We start from the raw sequence: 15,087 nt of genomic DNA on the forward strand, positions 1-15,087 counted from the left end.
GTATGGGTATGAGTGAAAGTATATGATAAACTTGAATGAAAATTTCTTTTTGGAACTCTTCACTATATATGTAGTGAATGTACACCAACAGAACAGTTTTTTGAGTACTTGTGATCAGTAATGGCTATGAATCCATAACAATCAATGTATTAGTGAACTCTTAAGGTCCAACAAGATGACTCAGCAGGTTAAGAAACTTGCCACTAGTGTGATGACTTGAGTTATGTCCCTAGGACCCACACAGTAGAAGGAGAGGACCAGTTTCACAATTTGTCCTGACCTTTACATTCATGCTGTGGCAGGTATACTTGTACATACATACACACACACACACACACACACACACACACACACACACACATCAGATAGATAAAGATCGATAGATAGATAGATAGATAGATAGATAGATAGATAGATAGATAGATAGATAGATGAATAGATAGATAGTTTCAAAAATAAAATAAATCATCTGGGAAAGCTGCTTATCAGAAAGAGAATGTCTTAGATGTTAATTCATGCCTGTAATAGAATTGAAATAGCAGAAGTGTATAGAATTGAAATCAGAAGAGCAAAGCTGATTGTTTCATTTTTATTTCCTAGTAAACCTCAGTCAGAGACACTGAAAGCAGGAGACTTAAGGACACGTATTAGCCGGTGTCAAGTATGCATGAAGAGGACATAACATGCTGAAGAATTTTTTGTGTTTTTTAATGTGATTTTATATATATATATATAATTATTATATGTGATTCCCAGAATGCAATGTCTCCCTTACTCTCCCCCAACTTCCCCACTGCTGCCACCAATGGTGCTACTACACTCTATGACAAGGAGAGCATGCTGACTAGTAACCACAGAGATTCAGATGTACCTCAGCAATGTGCCAGAGCAAGGTCTTACTTCTTATGAAAGAAATGGGGAAGGGACTATACTTTTGGGGTCCAGAATAACATTCTTCAAGGATTATAAGATGGAGAAGCTTATATATTTTGCCCAGTTACTAAAATGGCACATTAAAAATTCAATGAAGGGAAGAATCATACTGAGTCAAATTAAAGACTGCTGTTTGAGGAAGAATTCTTTTTCATGGTGCTACTAATCCTACTGTACCCCAGGTTTTTGATAGACAGGTGTTAATCTTATTTTGCTCTGTAAGTAAAGAATGTGTATATTCTGTAAACAACTTCTTAGTTCAAAATGTCGAGTCATTTAGATGTGATCTGATATAAACCCTTCCTTACCGAAAGTGTATGAAAGCTTACACTATAGACAGCAAGATTTTACATGGGGGAGAATTTATCCTTTCATTGACTTACTACTGAAATCAAATTAATTGGGACTTTTGTCCCCCAAGTTATTAACTGACTTTAAAAAAATACACCATTTAAGTGACTTTGATCAGAGTTTTAATGGTTTAATGTTGCATATCAATTTATCATATCCAATGGAGCAATCCTTTTTTCTACATTTTCCAAGACACTCATGATCAGATGCCCCATCTTCAAATATTTATATCTTGTTTTTGCTTGTTCCCAACAATTTTGAGAAACAAAATTTACCCATAGTAACTAAGGTTTCTTATTATCCTGGTGCTTCTCATGTAAGAATTACTCTCCTTTGGGCTCACTTGAGTAAGAAGACAATATTTGGTTAGTCTTCTCTCTTCAATTACAGAAAGCTAATGGGTTTTTAAAAACTTTTTATTTTAAACATTTTATTACGAATAGTCATAGGATATCTTATTTCTTTAACTGTCATCTTCTCACTGGGTGTTTTTTAATTCACCAATATCAACTTAATTAAAATTATATGTTGTAATTATGGCTCATTGTCTCTCTATTCAGCATAAGTGTAAAATCATTCTCATTTATATTGCTACATCAAATGTTCCTTTCTCAGGCAATTTGTTTCTGTATCTCTGATCATTCTGATTGCTGGCAGAAAATATACAACAACGGAAACTTTTTCCCATGGGAAAAAATAAACTACTGGAAGATACTCTGCTGATAGCAAATTTCTTGACAATGTTGTATTGATGGATAGTAAAGAACAAGTTTCTCTTTGTGGAATAATTCATTAATAATGCTTAAATGAATTAGTGAGTTAATATTTCTAATAATTAAGAATGAGCCACATCTAGCTCTCTAAAACAACCAAGGACCTGTTAAAACTAAAAGGACTTTTAAAGCCTTTATAATAAAGTTTGTGTGACAGCTAAAAATACAGCAACCAAAACAATTTCTTAAAATTTTAAATCCCAATATGAACCTATGGGCAATCTGAAGCTTAGAAAGTATGGTGGCAAATTGTAGAATCTAAGCAATAATAACTGTTTTAACTTTTTTTTCATGTAGACCAATCCATGAAAACACTGATGTGTAATTCTAGCTGAACTCCTCTGTCCATTCCACAGATCATTTTTAACATGGCATACATCTGACTGTTGCTCCTTGAGTTACAAGAGCAAATGTGAATTTTTGAGTCCTCACTCACATATGCCTGATTGAAATTTCTCTTCAAACAAGAGCCTTTAACTTTTAGATTGTTGCATGTGCAGATAATATTTGTGTTTCTTAAAGCCTCTACCTCTCTCCAGCCCTGTTGTGTCGTTTGAGTACACAAACCCAACCCAGTAAAGCACTTTGATATTGTTGACCCTCCCCTGACACTGATTGTTCAAAAACTGTTATGAATCTAACTATTCTAGGATTTACCTTTGAGGAGTATTACAGCCATCCACAATGCATGGTTTTACCACTTGGGCCAACAGTGAATCAGTTGTACTGCTAAATCAGTTCATTTTACTACCAAACATGTTTATGTGCCAAATGCATTTTTAACCAGTTAATAAATTTATTTCATTATTCACCTGTTACATAAGGAGCAACTTCAAGCATTCTACTGCTAGATGGAAGACTTGTTCCATGGATACCTCTAACTTTTGGAAGACTAGATAGATGACAGAGACAGACAGACAGAGATTATAAGTGTGTCTGCTTTTCTTAGGTTGGCTTGATCTGCCATGTTGATGTAGTACTCATTGCTTCCAACAGAGTCTTTATTGGACAGTTTGTATTGGACAGTTGGTGCTTCCATAGTGTTTTTCCCTTCCAGTGAAATTTGAAAATGACTTTCCAATTCTTATGGTACCAATGAGGTTCTTTGCATCAATTAGCGTGGTTAATTAAAAGCTTACTGGCCACTCCACGCCATTACCAGGTTATACAGAAGTTAACACAAGATGGCACTGTTGCCTATAAAAATGTACCAGCATGTGTAAAGACTTGTTGAGCCCATTGTTGAAGATGGCAATGAGTTTGTATAAACTCTTAGCCCATGTTTTAAGCTTCATGTGTTTCTTCATTGTCATAAAAAGCAAAACCAGTAGAAAGTAATTATAAGGGATGGCACAGTTTCTCAGTATCTGAATCCAAATTGAAAAGACATCTTCAGTGTCAAAGGTTTCATTCTTAGCTTAATTAGGAGTTGGCTCTAACAGCACTTCCTTAGCCTCTCAACACACAAGTAAAGAAACCACTTTTGTTTGGCCAAGACTTCAATTGGCTTTAGTGAGCAGAGAATCTCTTTTCTCAAGCTGGGCTATTTGGCCATGTTCACCCCTAAGTAGCTTCAAAATAAACTGAATAGTATTTAAAAATTGAATACCATTGTTACTTGAAGTGTAATATTTTGGGAGGTTTGTTTGTTTTTAGAATTATACATGGTTCTTTGACGGTTGCTGTGGTGGACATAACTCATATGTTGATACAGTGAAGGACTTGAACCCAGATAAGCCTGTCCTCTAAAGTGTATGCTAACAAGCAGTCATTGGATACTTATTGACCCTACCATACCACAACAAATAGTAATCCAGTATACACCCAACCAGAAGATATGTGGTTATCACAATGTGTGATAAGCAGAACAGACATGCTATTATGTCTTGGATTACATTTCCTCCTGACTCTAGTACAAATCTTGGGTATTTACCAACAGTAGATATTCATTCAGAAGAAGCTTGTTTGCCAACCTCTTCCTCAATACATGAACAGACCCAAATCCCATTTGGGTAATCTTAGTTCTCTGTTTCCCTGAGAAGACAGCTTGCCAAACACCTGAACCTACAGAAAAGCAAATAGGTAGTAGCATGTCTTTTGTGCCCATTGTCATTCTTCACCACTTCAGATTCACATCACATTCTTCACCCTGCTGTTTGCACATAGAGGATTCCCAAGCCCTCTGGCTTCTGGGCTCAATCAGCAGAATACTCAGGCAGGATAGTGAGGGGGCAGGGGAATGACACTAGTGGGATTAGGGTATTTATTTTCACAGCTCCCTCTCTGTAGGGTCACTTCAGGTTGTTTTGTGTTCCTCAATGGAATGTCCTTATTTCTCTTGGAGAAACTTGTTCTTCTTATCTTCCTGTCTCATTCAAGTCATCCCCTTCTAATAATCCTTTGTGGTGTAGGTGTGGCTACAAGTTGGCTCTTGCTATTCTGATAGACATAGATTCATTAATTACTGTATTTTGCTAATTAAACTCTTGTCTAATTATTGTAAGTGTGTTGTCTCAGTACTATTGATAATGTGACTAATACAGCTCTGCTTCTAGTTTTCAAAATGTAGGGATGGTACCTATTGATGGTAAATTGAGATTAATTTATAAAGCAAATATGCATATGCATGATTAAGGATCTTTCAGTAGAATGGAAAGACAGTCCACCACTTAATTTAAAACCTGGCTTAGTACACTGTATTGGGAGCTTTGTTCCACATTTCTTAGAGTGAAATGGGACAAAAATGTGTTCATTTTGGTGCAAAATTCTTTACTTTTCCCAAACATAAGATCTTTGAGTTATGCACTTTGACTTCTTCCTTTGGCCATTTGGCTTGGATGGTCCTACTACAAATGCAAAACAAGATCACTTGTCCCATGAGCAGACTAGTTTCTGAATACCAACAACTGATCTTTGAGAGCTCCACAGAGTCAATCCATGGTAATGCTACTTCCAAGAGAAAATCTGTCAAATTGGGTCTGCATGCCCGCAAGACAATGAAATGGCCCAAATGTTACTAGCTGAGAAATGGGAAGTTTACTCATTCTAGCTTCAAGAACATCTGTCCAGCCGGGCGGTGGTGGCGCATGCCTTTAATCCCAGTACTCGGGAGGCAGAGCCAGGCGGATCTCTGTGAGTTCGAGGCCAGCCTGGGCTACCAAGTGAGCTCCAGGAAAGGCGCAAAGCTACACAGAGAAACCCTGTCTCGGAAAAAAAAAAAAAAAAAAAAAAAAAAAAAAGAACATCTGTCCAATGTAAGCCTGCAGAAGCTCTTCAGATCTGCTGCCCTCTAGGGTGCCAGAGAAAATGCTTCCAGTAGAAATTACAGAACTCCAACCTGGAATTGGAGACCATGGGTTGTCTGAGACTACCCCTAATTTCAACCAGTGCCACATAGAACCTACCAAAAAGTTAACATTCTTCATTTTCAAGTGATTTTTTTTGGTTCATTTTCTCAGAGTCAATAAGGCATTTGCTATTGCCAGTTCTGCTTCATGGTCAACAAAGTATTTGCTAATGCCAGTTCTGCCATGAGACAGTTGGAAGCCCAGATTTCAAATCTTCATGTCTTCCTTTGACACATTATTATGACCCTTGATCAGGTTCTCAGGAAAACTATCAAATAATACCTCAATAGCCAGCAGTGAGAGTAATGATTAATATGATTAATGTTAATCAGGCCTCATTAAAGTTTCATTCTTCCCATATCTCAATTGAGTCTTAGTAACTCTGGTGTATTTAAGTGATGCTAGCATGGTCTCCAACTTACAGATGTGTAAGATGAGCATTGGAGTGGTCAACTAAACTTCCCCAAATCTGAGACAAATTACTAATTCATTTTCACTCAAAATTTCATTACCACCTTTATGCACTATATTGTCCTATTTTACAAAATTCAGAATCCAGGGATGAAGATATTATTCAGTCAGTAGCCTTTTGCCTATCACATGCTAGACCTCAACATCATAGCATCATTTGCCAACATCACACACAAACACACAACACATACACACAATAAATAAATAAATTAAATAAATAAATAAATAAATAAATAAATAAATAAATAAACAAACAAACAAACAAACCACCAGAATGCTGAGTGTGATAGAAATTAATAAAACTCTACTACAGGGATTTCTGCCTTGTGAAAAATGTATGTTTGGGGAGTCTTGGTTCCCAAGTAAGAATGAATGTGTTTCCTGTCATCAGTGCAGCACGGGAGACCCTTTCAAGTTATCCCGTGGAAACAGAGAGCTTGTAATGAGTCCCCTCTGCCATAGGGAAATCATGTTCATCCACTTTGTCTCCACAGATAAAGAAAACTTTGTGGCTCTGGCTTGACTTTGGGCTTGTGAACTTCCTCGAGCCTCTTGAATACGGATAAGCTCCTGGCGTTTGAATTTTCTGATTTGCAAATGCTCTATTGTTACTAGTGACCACATAAGGACCACTTGTGTAATTCTGAAAACAGTTCTACTGACAAAGCAGAAACTATTCTTTAATTCCAACTGGAACGTTTATTATATTTTGTTGACATGGCCTACACACAGAGAAGCAACTTTATTTCCTTACCTGTAACTTAACTTAACCCTAATTTGCCTTCCTTGTTTGGTTCTCTTCAGCAGAAAATGAGACCAGGAGTCAGATAAATGGAACAAGCCAAGTGAACCAGACAGTACATAGTAGTCTATGAGATTAAAGAAGCCAAAAAGGTTAAAGAAAAACTGAGAATCTATGTCGAAATAAAACCTTGGTTAGCTAATGATAATTAGGAAATAAATAAAACAGCTTGGCTTTGAGGTTGCTGGCTGTAAGAATGTCCATATGTTGACTGTACTTTCCAAGGTGGCAGGTAGCGCATGCTTTCCCTTGTACCAGCAGCAATATAAAAAAGTCTCCCCAATGTAGAAGAAAGTGCTATCAGCCCATATCCATTTTCACCAGTACTTCCTTCCCCAAAACCTACTTTCTTTTATCCTTTATAAGCAAGCAGAATATGTGGAGACATTTCTCTTTGCAGGTTTATCTAGTTTTGCTTTGTCTACTTGGGAAATCTTTTACTAAGTACATAAGTACGTTTTATTATTCTGTCCTCTTGATGAAATGATCTCTTTTCCAGTATGATGTTGGTAATGTGGCAAACAAAAAATAATATTTTTGCAATAAAGTCTGCATGAAAACAATGTAGTCTCCCAGCTTTCTTTGTGTTAATATGAACCTGAGACACTTTTTCCCCATTACTTTACTTTACACTCGTTTCTGTATACTTAAAGTACACATACCAAGGGTGTGTATAACTGCACAAACTTATTTGTAGAACTAGACAATATTGTTATAGAGCTTCCGTCTTTGTTGCTCAGACTGGCCTTTAACTAACAATCTTGCTGCCTCAATTTTGCAAATACTAGCATTGCAGGTGTGTACCACAATGCCTGGCTTAAAGAACTTTGCTATTGATCCAATTCGTATTTTGTTCACTTTTAATGCTTTGTTTTGTATTAAATATGTTTTCTGATTCCACTTTATCACCTTCATAACATATTACTTACATTTCTTTCTTTAATCTCATGACTGTTCTGCAGTTTCTAATATACATCTTTAACTTCTAACAGTTTATGTTCACGTCATGTAATACCATCTCACCAATGTAAGGGCATTATGGGAACATACTTTCAATTTTCTGATCTTAAGCTTTAGGTGGTTTTCATATACTATACTTTCTATATATTTCTTATACATTATATGCCCACACAGCATTGTCATTATTTTGCTTAAGTAGTATATTCTCTTGTCATCATATAGAACTCAAATTATATAGACGTTATTTTAAAAGTATAATTTAATAGTTTTACCATATTCATAAGCTTCAATTATCATTACAATCTAATTCCAGAACATTTTGAGCACCTGCTTAAAAATCTTCATGCCTATTAGCTGTTATTGTCTCCCCACCCCATTCTCCTTCAGCTCTATGAAACCACTAACGTACATCTGTTTTTACAGATTTGTCTATCCCAGACATTTTATAGAGATACAGTCATACACTATATGATCTTTTGACTGTATCTTCCATAATTTACTGTCATGTGCTCAAAACTTGCATCAGTGTTGTACCATGCAATAATAGTTCAATTCTTTGATCTTTAAAATAAGTATTTTAAGAGAAATAAGTTAAGCAGTGTTTACTACATTCACAAAGTTTCCCAATCACCATCTCTACCTACTTCCAAAACATTTTCCTCACCCTAAAAGATACTCACATATCCCTTAAGCAGTCGTAAGTCTTCTCTAAAGACCCTGATAGCCACTAATCTCCTTTCTGTTACTATGGATTTACTAATTCTGGATGTTGCATATGAAGAGAGTCATACAATACTCGATCTTTTTCACCTGGTTTCTTGCATTTAGCATATGTTTTCAAGCTTCATTCACATTAGAGCATATGCGAGTGCTTCATTCCTTTTTTTGTGTTGCATAAGAATACATTGTGTGGATAAACCGCTGTGTTGTTTATCTCACTGAGGACAGTTTCTGCCTTTTGCTGCTTGTGAATGTTGATGTGGACCCCCATACACAAGTATTTATTTAAATTTTTTTCACCACTTTCAGATATACACTGAAAAATAGTGTTTTGGAAGTGTATATTAGTTCTATATTTAAATTCTTGAAAAACTACCAAACTATTTTTCACAGTAGCTACATTATTTTATATTCCTACCTGCAAGTACTAGGGTTCCAGTTTTTCTACAGTCTTATCCAGCTTATCTTCATTTTTTTTGTTTTGTTTTCTTGAAACTGTCTTGTTATATACGTCAGATTAACAACTAGATTCACTTTGATTTCCCCAACGACTCACTACATTTGTTGGTAATTCGAATGTCTTCTTTAAAACAATATGTAGTCAGATGCTCTGCCCATTTTGAAATTGGGTTATTTGTCTCTTGTTGGGTGTAAAAATACTTGACATACTATAGAAACAAGTCCTTATCAAATAGGCAATTTCCCAACATTTTTTCATGTTCCTGCCTCATTCAGTCTCCTAAGTGCTGAGGTGCCTGACTTTTTGTTGATGGTGATCTTTAAAACTCAGGGACTTTGAAATTTGTTGAACTCTCATTTAGCTACTTCGTTTCTTTTGTTTTTGCTGTTATTTCCAAACAAGCCTTTCATAATCTTAGGGCATGGTCTCTTCTAAGGATTATCTAAGTTTAGCTCTTATATTTAGGTATTTGTTCCATTTTGAATTAATTTTTATATATAGTGTGAGACAAGGGTCTAACTTCTTTTACATAAACCACCCAGTCATCCCAACTGCATTTGTTGAAAAGAACTTCTTCATCAAATTGTGTCCGTGTCTATATAAAAATTTTACAGATTTTTCATTGCGACTGTTTAAGAACACGTTTCTTCTCTCTCTCTCTTATATTAACAATGTTTTTGAAACTTTAGTCAATACATTTATTAGCTCTGGTAGTATTTTCCTGAATTCCTTAAGGTCTTCTTTATGTAAGGTAGTATTATATGCAAACAGACCTAGTTTTATTTCTTCCTTCACAAATTTTATGCTTTTTTATATTTCCTTGATTGAATACTTATTACATCTATGCAGTTTCCATTTACTTGTGTCAATTTTGGCAGTTTATATCCTCTGATTTAGCTTATTTTATCTAATGCATTTAATTGATTTGCATGCAATCTTTCATAGTGTTCTTCTGTAGCCATTGTTATTTCTTTAAGGTTAACAACATTTCCTTCATTGCTAATTTAAACAGGGGTATATCAGTTTTGTTGATTTTTCTCAAGAACCAACTTCCAGTTTTATTATTTCTCCCTGTTATCTACTGTCCACATCACTGGGTTCTCCTCTACATTTTATTATTTTCTTCTGCTTATTTTCAGTTTAGATTGTTTTTCGCTACTAATTCTTGGGTAAAGCTTAGGTTACTGATTTGAGCTCTTTCTGCCTTTTCATCATTTCTTAAAGATTGATTTTTATTATTTTATTTATTGATTTTTGTATGTATATGTATGGAAATATATGCCACTTGTGTGCATGCCCACAGAGGCCAGGGTAGGGTGTCAGATCTCCTGAAACTGGAGTTACAGGGGTTACAGCAATTGTGAGCCACCAGACCTGGGTGCTGGGAACTGCGCTCAGGTCCTCTGGAAGAGCAGCAAATGTTTTTAAGTATTAAGGCATCTTTCTATCCCATTTTTTTTCCTTAAGAATATGATCACCCGGACCACACTAGTGGAAGCCCATGAACTGTGGACTGGTGGCTGTGGAGCCCCCATGGGACTGAACTAGGCCTTCTGGACACGGAAGATGGTTGTTTGGCTCGAACTGTTTGGGGGGCACCCTGGCAGGGGGATCTGGATCTGTCCCTGGTATATGGGCAGGCTTCTGGGAATCTGGTGCCTGTGGTGTGACATCTTGCACAGCCTTGGTGCGGTGGGAAGGGGCTTGTACCTGCCTAGACTAAGTGAGCTGGGCTCTGCTAACTCCCCATGGGAGATCTCAATTTGGGGGATGTGGGGATGTGGGGTGGCTTGGGAAAGAGTGCTGGGGGTGGGAGGAAGGAGGAGGGAGAGTCTGTGGATAGCATGAGGAGTGAGTAGAAAATTTCTTAATAAAGAAAAATAAAATTTAAAAAAATAAAATAAATATTTGGAAAGTGGAAAAAAAAGAATATGATCACCCTGATACACACATGCAGATCAGAGGACAATTTAAAGAATTCTGATCTCTCCACCATGTGGGCTGCAGGGGATGGAGTTCAAATCCTCAGGCTTGGCAGCAAGTTCTATTATTAGCTGCTCTTTCTGATTTTGAATACAAACATTTTTGTAAATAAAATTCCCTCTAAATGTTGTCTATCTATGCCCTGTAAGTATTGGTAGATTTCTATTTATTTTAAAGTGGCATCTTATTCTCTTTATTTCCTCTCATTTTTTAAAAACTAGTTCTTTGAGAATTTAGTCCAATATATTTTGATACATTCAGTCCCTTTCCCCCACTCATCCCAGATCCAATTTCCCTTCTCTAACCCACCTAATTTTGCATCTTCTTTTTAAAAGACAAGTCTAATTTGTGCTAACTATATGTACTTCTGAATGTGTGGTATTCCAATGGCAGAATAAGAGATGGTAGAGTGCTCATACTTAACCAGACATTTATATCCCAAACCCAGAACTCCAAACTTTCAGGGATCATTGCAGCAATATTGTAAGAGTGAGGTGGTGGATACTGAAATGCAGCTATTTTCCAGACACAGCTGGACAGTTACGACAACATGCACAAGACCCGTGCAAGCTCAAGTCAGACCAAATCCCAGCATGGAAAAGGGGCACAGAGTCCCACTTCTAAGAGAGGAGTTATTGAAAAGGCTGTTGGGAGATGGAGAGTCAGCTTTCTTTAAGGGTATGGCGCCTACTAAGGCAACTTATTTTTTTATCCATTGGTTATTGCAGGAGGTGTTAGACACTTTCCACACTTTTGTGAATTTTCCATTATTCCATTCCAATACAGTTAGAGGATATACATTTTTATATTAAGGTTTTAAAATTTTTGTGACTTGTTTTATTAAGTAACATATGATGTCATTCAGAATATGTCCCAGGTACTCTTTGGAATAATACATCTTCTGTTGCTACTAAGAAAGGTATTCTATGAAAGTCTTTTAGGCAACAGATCAGTGGATTTTGTTTCTTGATCCATTCAATAATACATATACACACACACACAAAATATATATGTGTGTATGAAACAACGGCTAATGAAAAAAGGCCATGAATTTGAAAAAGAGCAAGGATGGTTACATGAGAAGGCTTAGAGGTAGGAAAGGAAAGGGAAATAATCTTACATATAACAGCAAAAAATAAAAGATTTTTTTTTTAGAAATCTGTTAAGCCTAGTTTGAACACATTGTTGTTCAAATCCTCTGCTGTCTTTTTTTTAAGATTTATTTTTTTTATTTTATTTTATGTGAATGAGTATTTTGCCTGCATGTATGTGTGTATATCCCCATGTGCCTGGTACCCTTGGGTGTCAGAAGGCGGCAATGGAATCCCTGGAAGTGGAGTTACAGGTAGTTATTAGCTGCCATGTGTGTGTTGGGAATTGGACCAGGGGCCTCTATATGTGCATTCAGTGCTTTTAACCACTGAGTACTCTCCAGCTTCTCTTCTATTTTCTTGTTGATCTCTTCCCAGTTGTTTTTATCCATTAATGAAAGTGGAGCATTATGTTCTGCAGTGCTTATTGTTGAATTGTATATTCATCACTTCAGTTCTAACATTTCATTTCATATACTTTGGGAATTTTTACTTGCCTCTCTATACATAATTCTTATATTTTCTTATGGTTCAAAATATCTTTCAGTCTTTAGAGTAGCAACTTTATCTCCAAAGTCTGGTGTAAGACAAATCTTAAAAGATCTTATTAAATAAAAACCCAGAGCCAGATTATTGGGGTGAAGACTGAGAGATCAGAGAAACAGAAAGAAGCCAGCCACACTCTTACCGCTAGAAAGTTCTCAGCCAACAGAGAGCTACTTCCTGTATACTCACACCTATAAATCTTTCTGTGCCCTGCCATCTTACTTCCTCTTTCCACCCAGCTCTATCATTTCCTGTCTGTCTGTACAGACCTCCAGACCTCTATGGTTAACTAGCACTGCAATTAAAGACATGTGTCACCATGCCTGATTCTGTTCCCAGTGTGGCCTTGAACTCACATAGATCCGGATGGATCTCTGCCTCCCGAATGCTAAGATTAAAGGTGTATGCTACCACTGCCTGCCTCTTTGTTTAATATAGTGGCTGGATTTTATCTATAAGCAAGCTTTATTTATTAGAGCACAAATAAAAAATCACCACAGGCTGGGCTGTTTTATTAGTTTGTTTGTTTTGTTTCGTTTTTAGATTAACATGCCACTTTAGATCTCTTGGTGGCTTGAGTTCATGACTTACTTTCTACTGTAACTTGATTATTTCTGTGTGTGGTTGCCTGCAACTTCAAAGTCTCTCTGCTAAGCAACATACGTTCAAATTATATACATTCTACCTTTAGAGTGAATTGTTCAAAACTCTCCAATGCAATGAAATTTTGCAAAAGGTAAAATTGGTGGCTGACCTTCTGCTTCTTCAGTTCAGGAAATTTTCTTCAGTTTTCCCAGCCTGTCAAATGCAATGAGCCAGGATAGGCACAGGGCTCTTCAAGTTTCTCATCTTTCTGAGATCCTAGTCTTTTACTGCTTCAAGCCCAACATTTTTTTGCAAAGCATTGGTCCATGTTTTGTCTGCTTATTGAGGTGGGAGGATAAATATTCTCTATCTTGGCCAGAAGTTGAAGTCTTTCTAAATCTTTTTCCCTCTCATGACTTAGAATGACTTTGTGCCAGCAAACAATGCATATTCCTTCCAACATTAGGTCAAAATCATTCCAGAGGACATCATTACTGTGTAACAACTTTAGCTTTTAGTATCTTGTACTATGGATATTTGTGTTAATCTTTTATCTCAGTTGCAACTTAACTTTTTCAATTGGAGTTTCAATTAAGACATTTTTCTCATTAACTATATGTAACAAAATGTATAGTTTCACTTTATCATCCATGTGGAAAGTAGAAATTTTTCTTTTAGATTTTTTAAAAAATCATTTTTAAACTAGTATATAAAGTAATAGATTTCATTATGACATTTCAAACTTTGTTCTTATTTTTCTCCTCCACTGTACTCCCTCATCCCTCTGAATCCCCTCTTATTAAACCTCTTTCTCCCCTCAAATAGTACCCTCTTTTTCTTGTTTGAAATTCTTTGAATTTGCAAACAAGAATATTTTGAGTAACCGATATAGTAAAGACATTTTTGGTGAGAGTTCAGAGTGTTCAAAGGGGGAAAAGAGAAAAACATAATTTGTGTTCCTATATATGCTACTATATTGTAGCAGTAGTAAGGTGGTGCTGAGGCAGAAGGATAATTACATTAAAGCCAACCTGGACTACATAGTTATTTCAAGGCCAGCCTTGGTTGTATAACAAGACTCTTTCTCAAAAAGAAAGAGAAAATCTATATAATCACTCTCATTTCCCACGGACTTTCATGAATCATGAGCTCCTGACTAGGAAAACCTCTCCCCAATCAATTCATCCTATTTCCCATCAGACCTTTTATCAACTTTATTATCTAGAAAACATGATTAAGATAACTAGAAAACATGATTAAAATAACTACTCCAAGGAAGAAAAATGAGTGAAGACATTGTTGAGAGTATGGTCTATAGCACATCTCAAAATCCTTATATATCTCCACCCAATTCCAGCACATAAAAGGGTCAACTATTAGTTTGAAGAGTCAATGTTGATCTAATGCTGTTGTCACATTCCCACAAAAATATCTGGCTGTCTTTTGAAACGAGCTGTTTTCAGGGTACATGAGCTATGTGCATTGTAACTGATATGCTTACCTGTGACTCTAATAAATAAATGCAGCCTCCAATACTTTTCTTCTTCCTGAAATGAGCATGAATTATATAAGAGGGAAAGAAACAGTACAAAAGCAAGCTCATCCATAAGTTTCCTAATTTACTGATGAAGAGGTGAGAACAATACAGAAGTCTAAAGCAAAATACATTTTCAAGGCCCTGCACACATGTGGTCCCTGAAAATGAAATACAAAAAGCAAAATGTTGAAAATTTTCTCCGGAGTTGCAAGTTTTGAAATACAGAAGGAATTATAAACCTCACGTTTTTTTTCTGGTGATACCTAAGAATCTGCTTTCCATTTTAACATTTCTTTGGTCTCTTTGTTAGTTGAAATGCTAATCCAGAATGCTGCCAGTGACATAGAAGACCCTATAATGGACATTCTGAGATTGAAAACTCAAGGAGGTGATTGCTTCTAGTTCAGTTGTATGAACTCAAATGCTTAATATTAGGTAAAATCAGCGGTTTCTTCCTAAATTCTCAAGACTTTGTGTAAGTTTACCCCATTTACATAGCACAGCACTGTATGTTGCTGACAAATTCCA

At 36.2% G+C, this 15,087-nt stretch overlaps 1 protein-coding gene across 1 annotated transcript in view; it reads left to right on the top strand.

Annotated features, from left to right (window-relative positions):
* Col4a5 (collagen type IV alpha 5 chain) overlaps positions 1-2,170 on the top strand; it is a 211,377-nt gene extending 209,207 nt beyond the window's left edge. Inside the window, exon 51 of the mRNA XM_059251446.1 lies at positions 601-2,170. Coding sequence (XP_059107429.1) covers positions 601-682 — 82 coding nt within the window. The 3' untranslated portion in view covers positions 683-2,170. The remainder of the gene's footprint in view (positions 1-600) is intronic.
* Positions 2,171-15,087: the final 12,917 nt, after the last annotated feature.

This window comes from Peromyscus eremicus, chromosome X (genome assembly GCF_949786415.1).
Source record: "Peromyscus eremicus chromosome X, PerEre_H2_v1, whole genome shotgun sequence".
Classification (NCBI taxonomy): Eukaryota; Metazoa; Chordata; class Mammalia; order Rodentia; family Cricetidae; genus Peromyscus; species Peromyscus eremicus.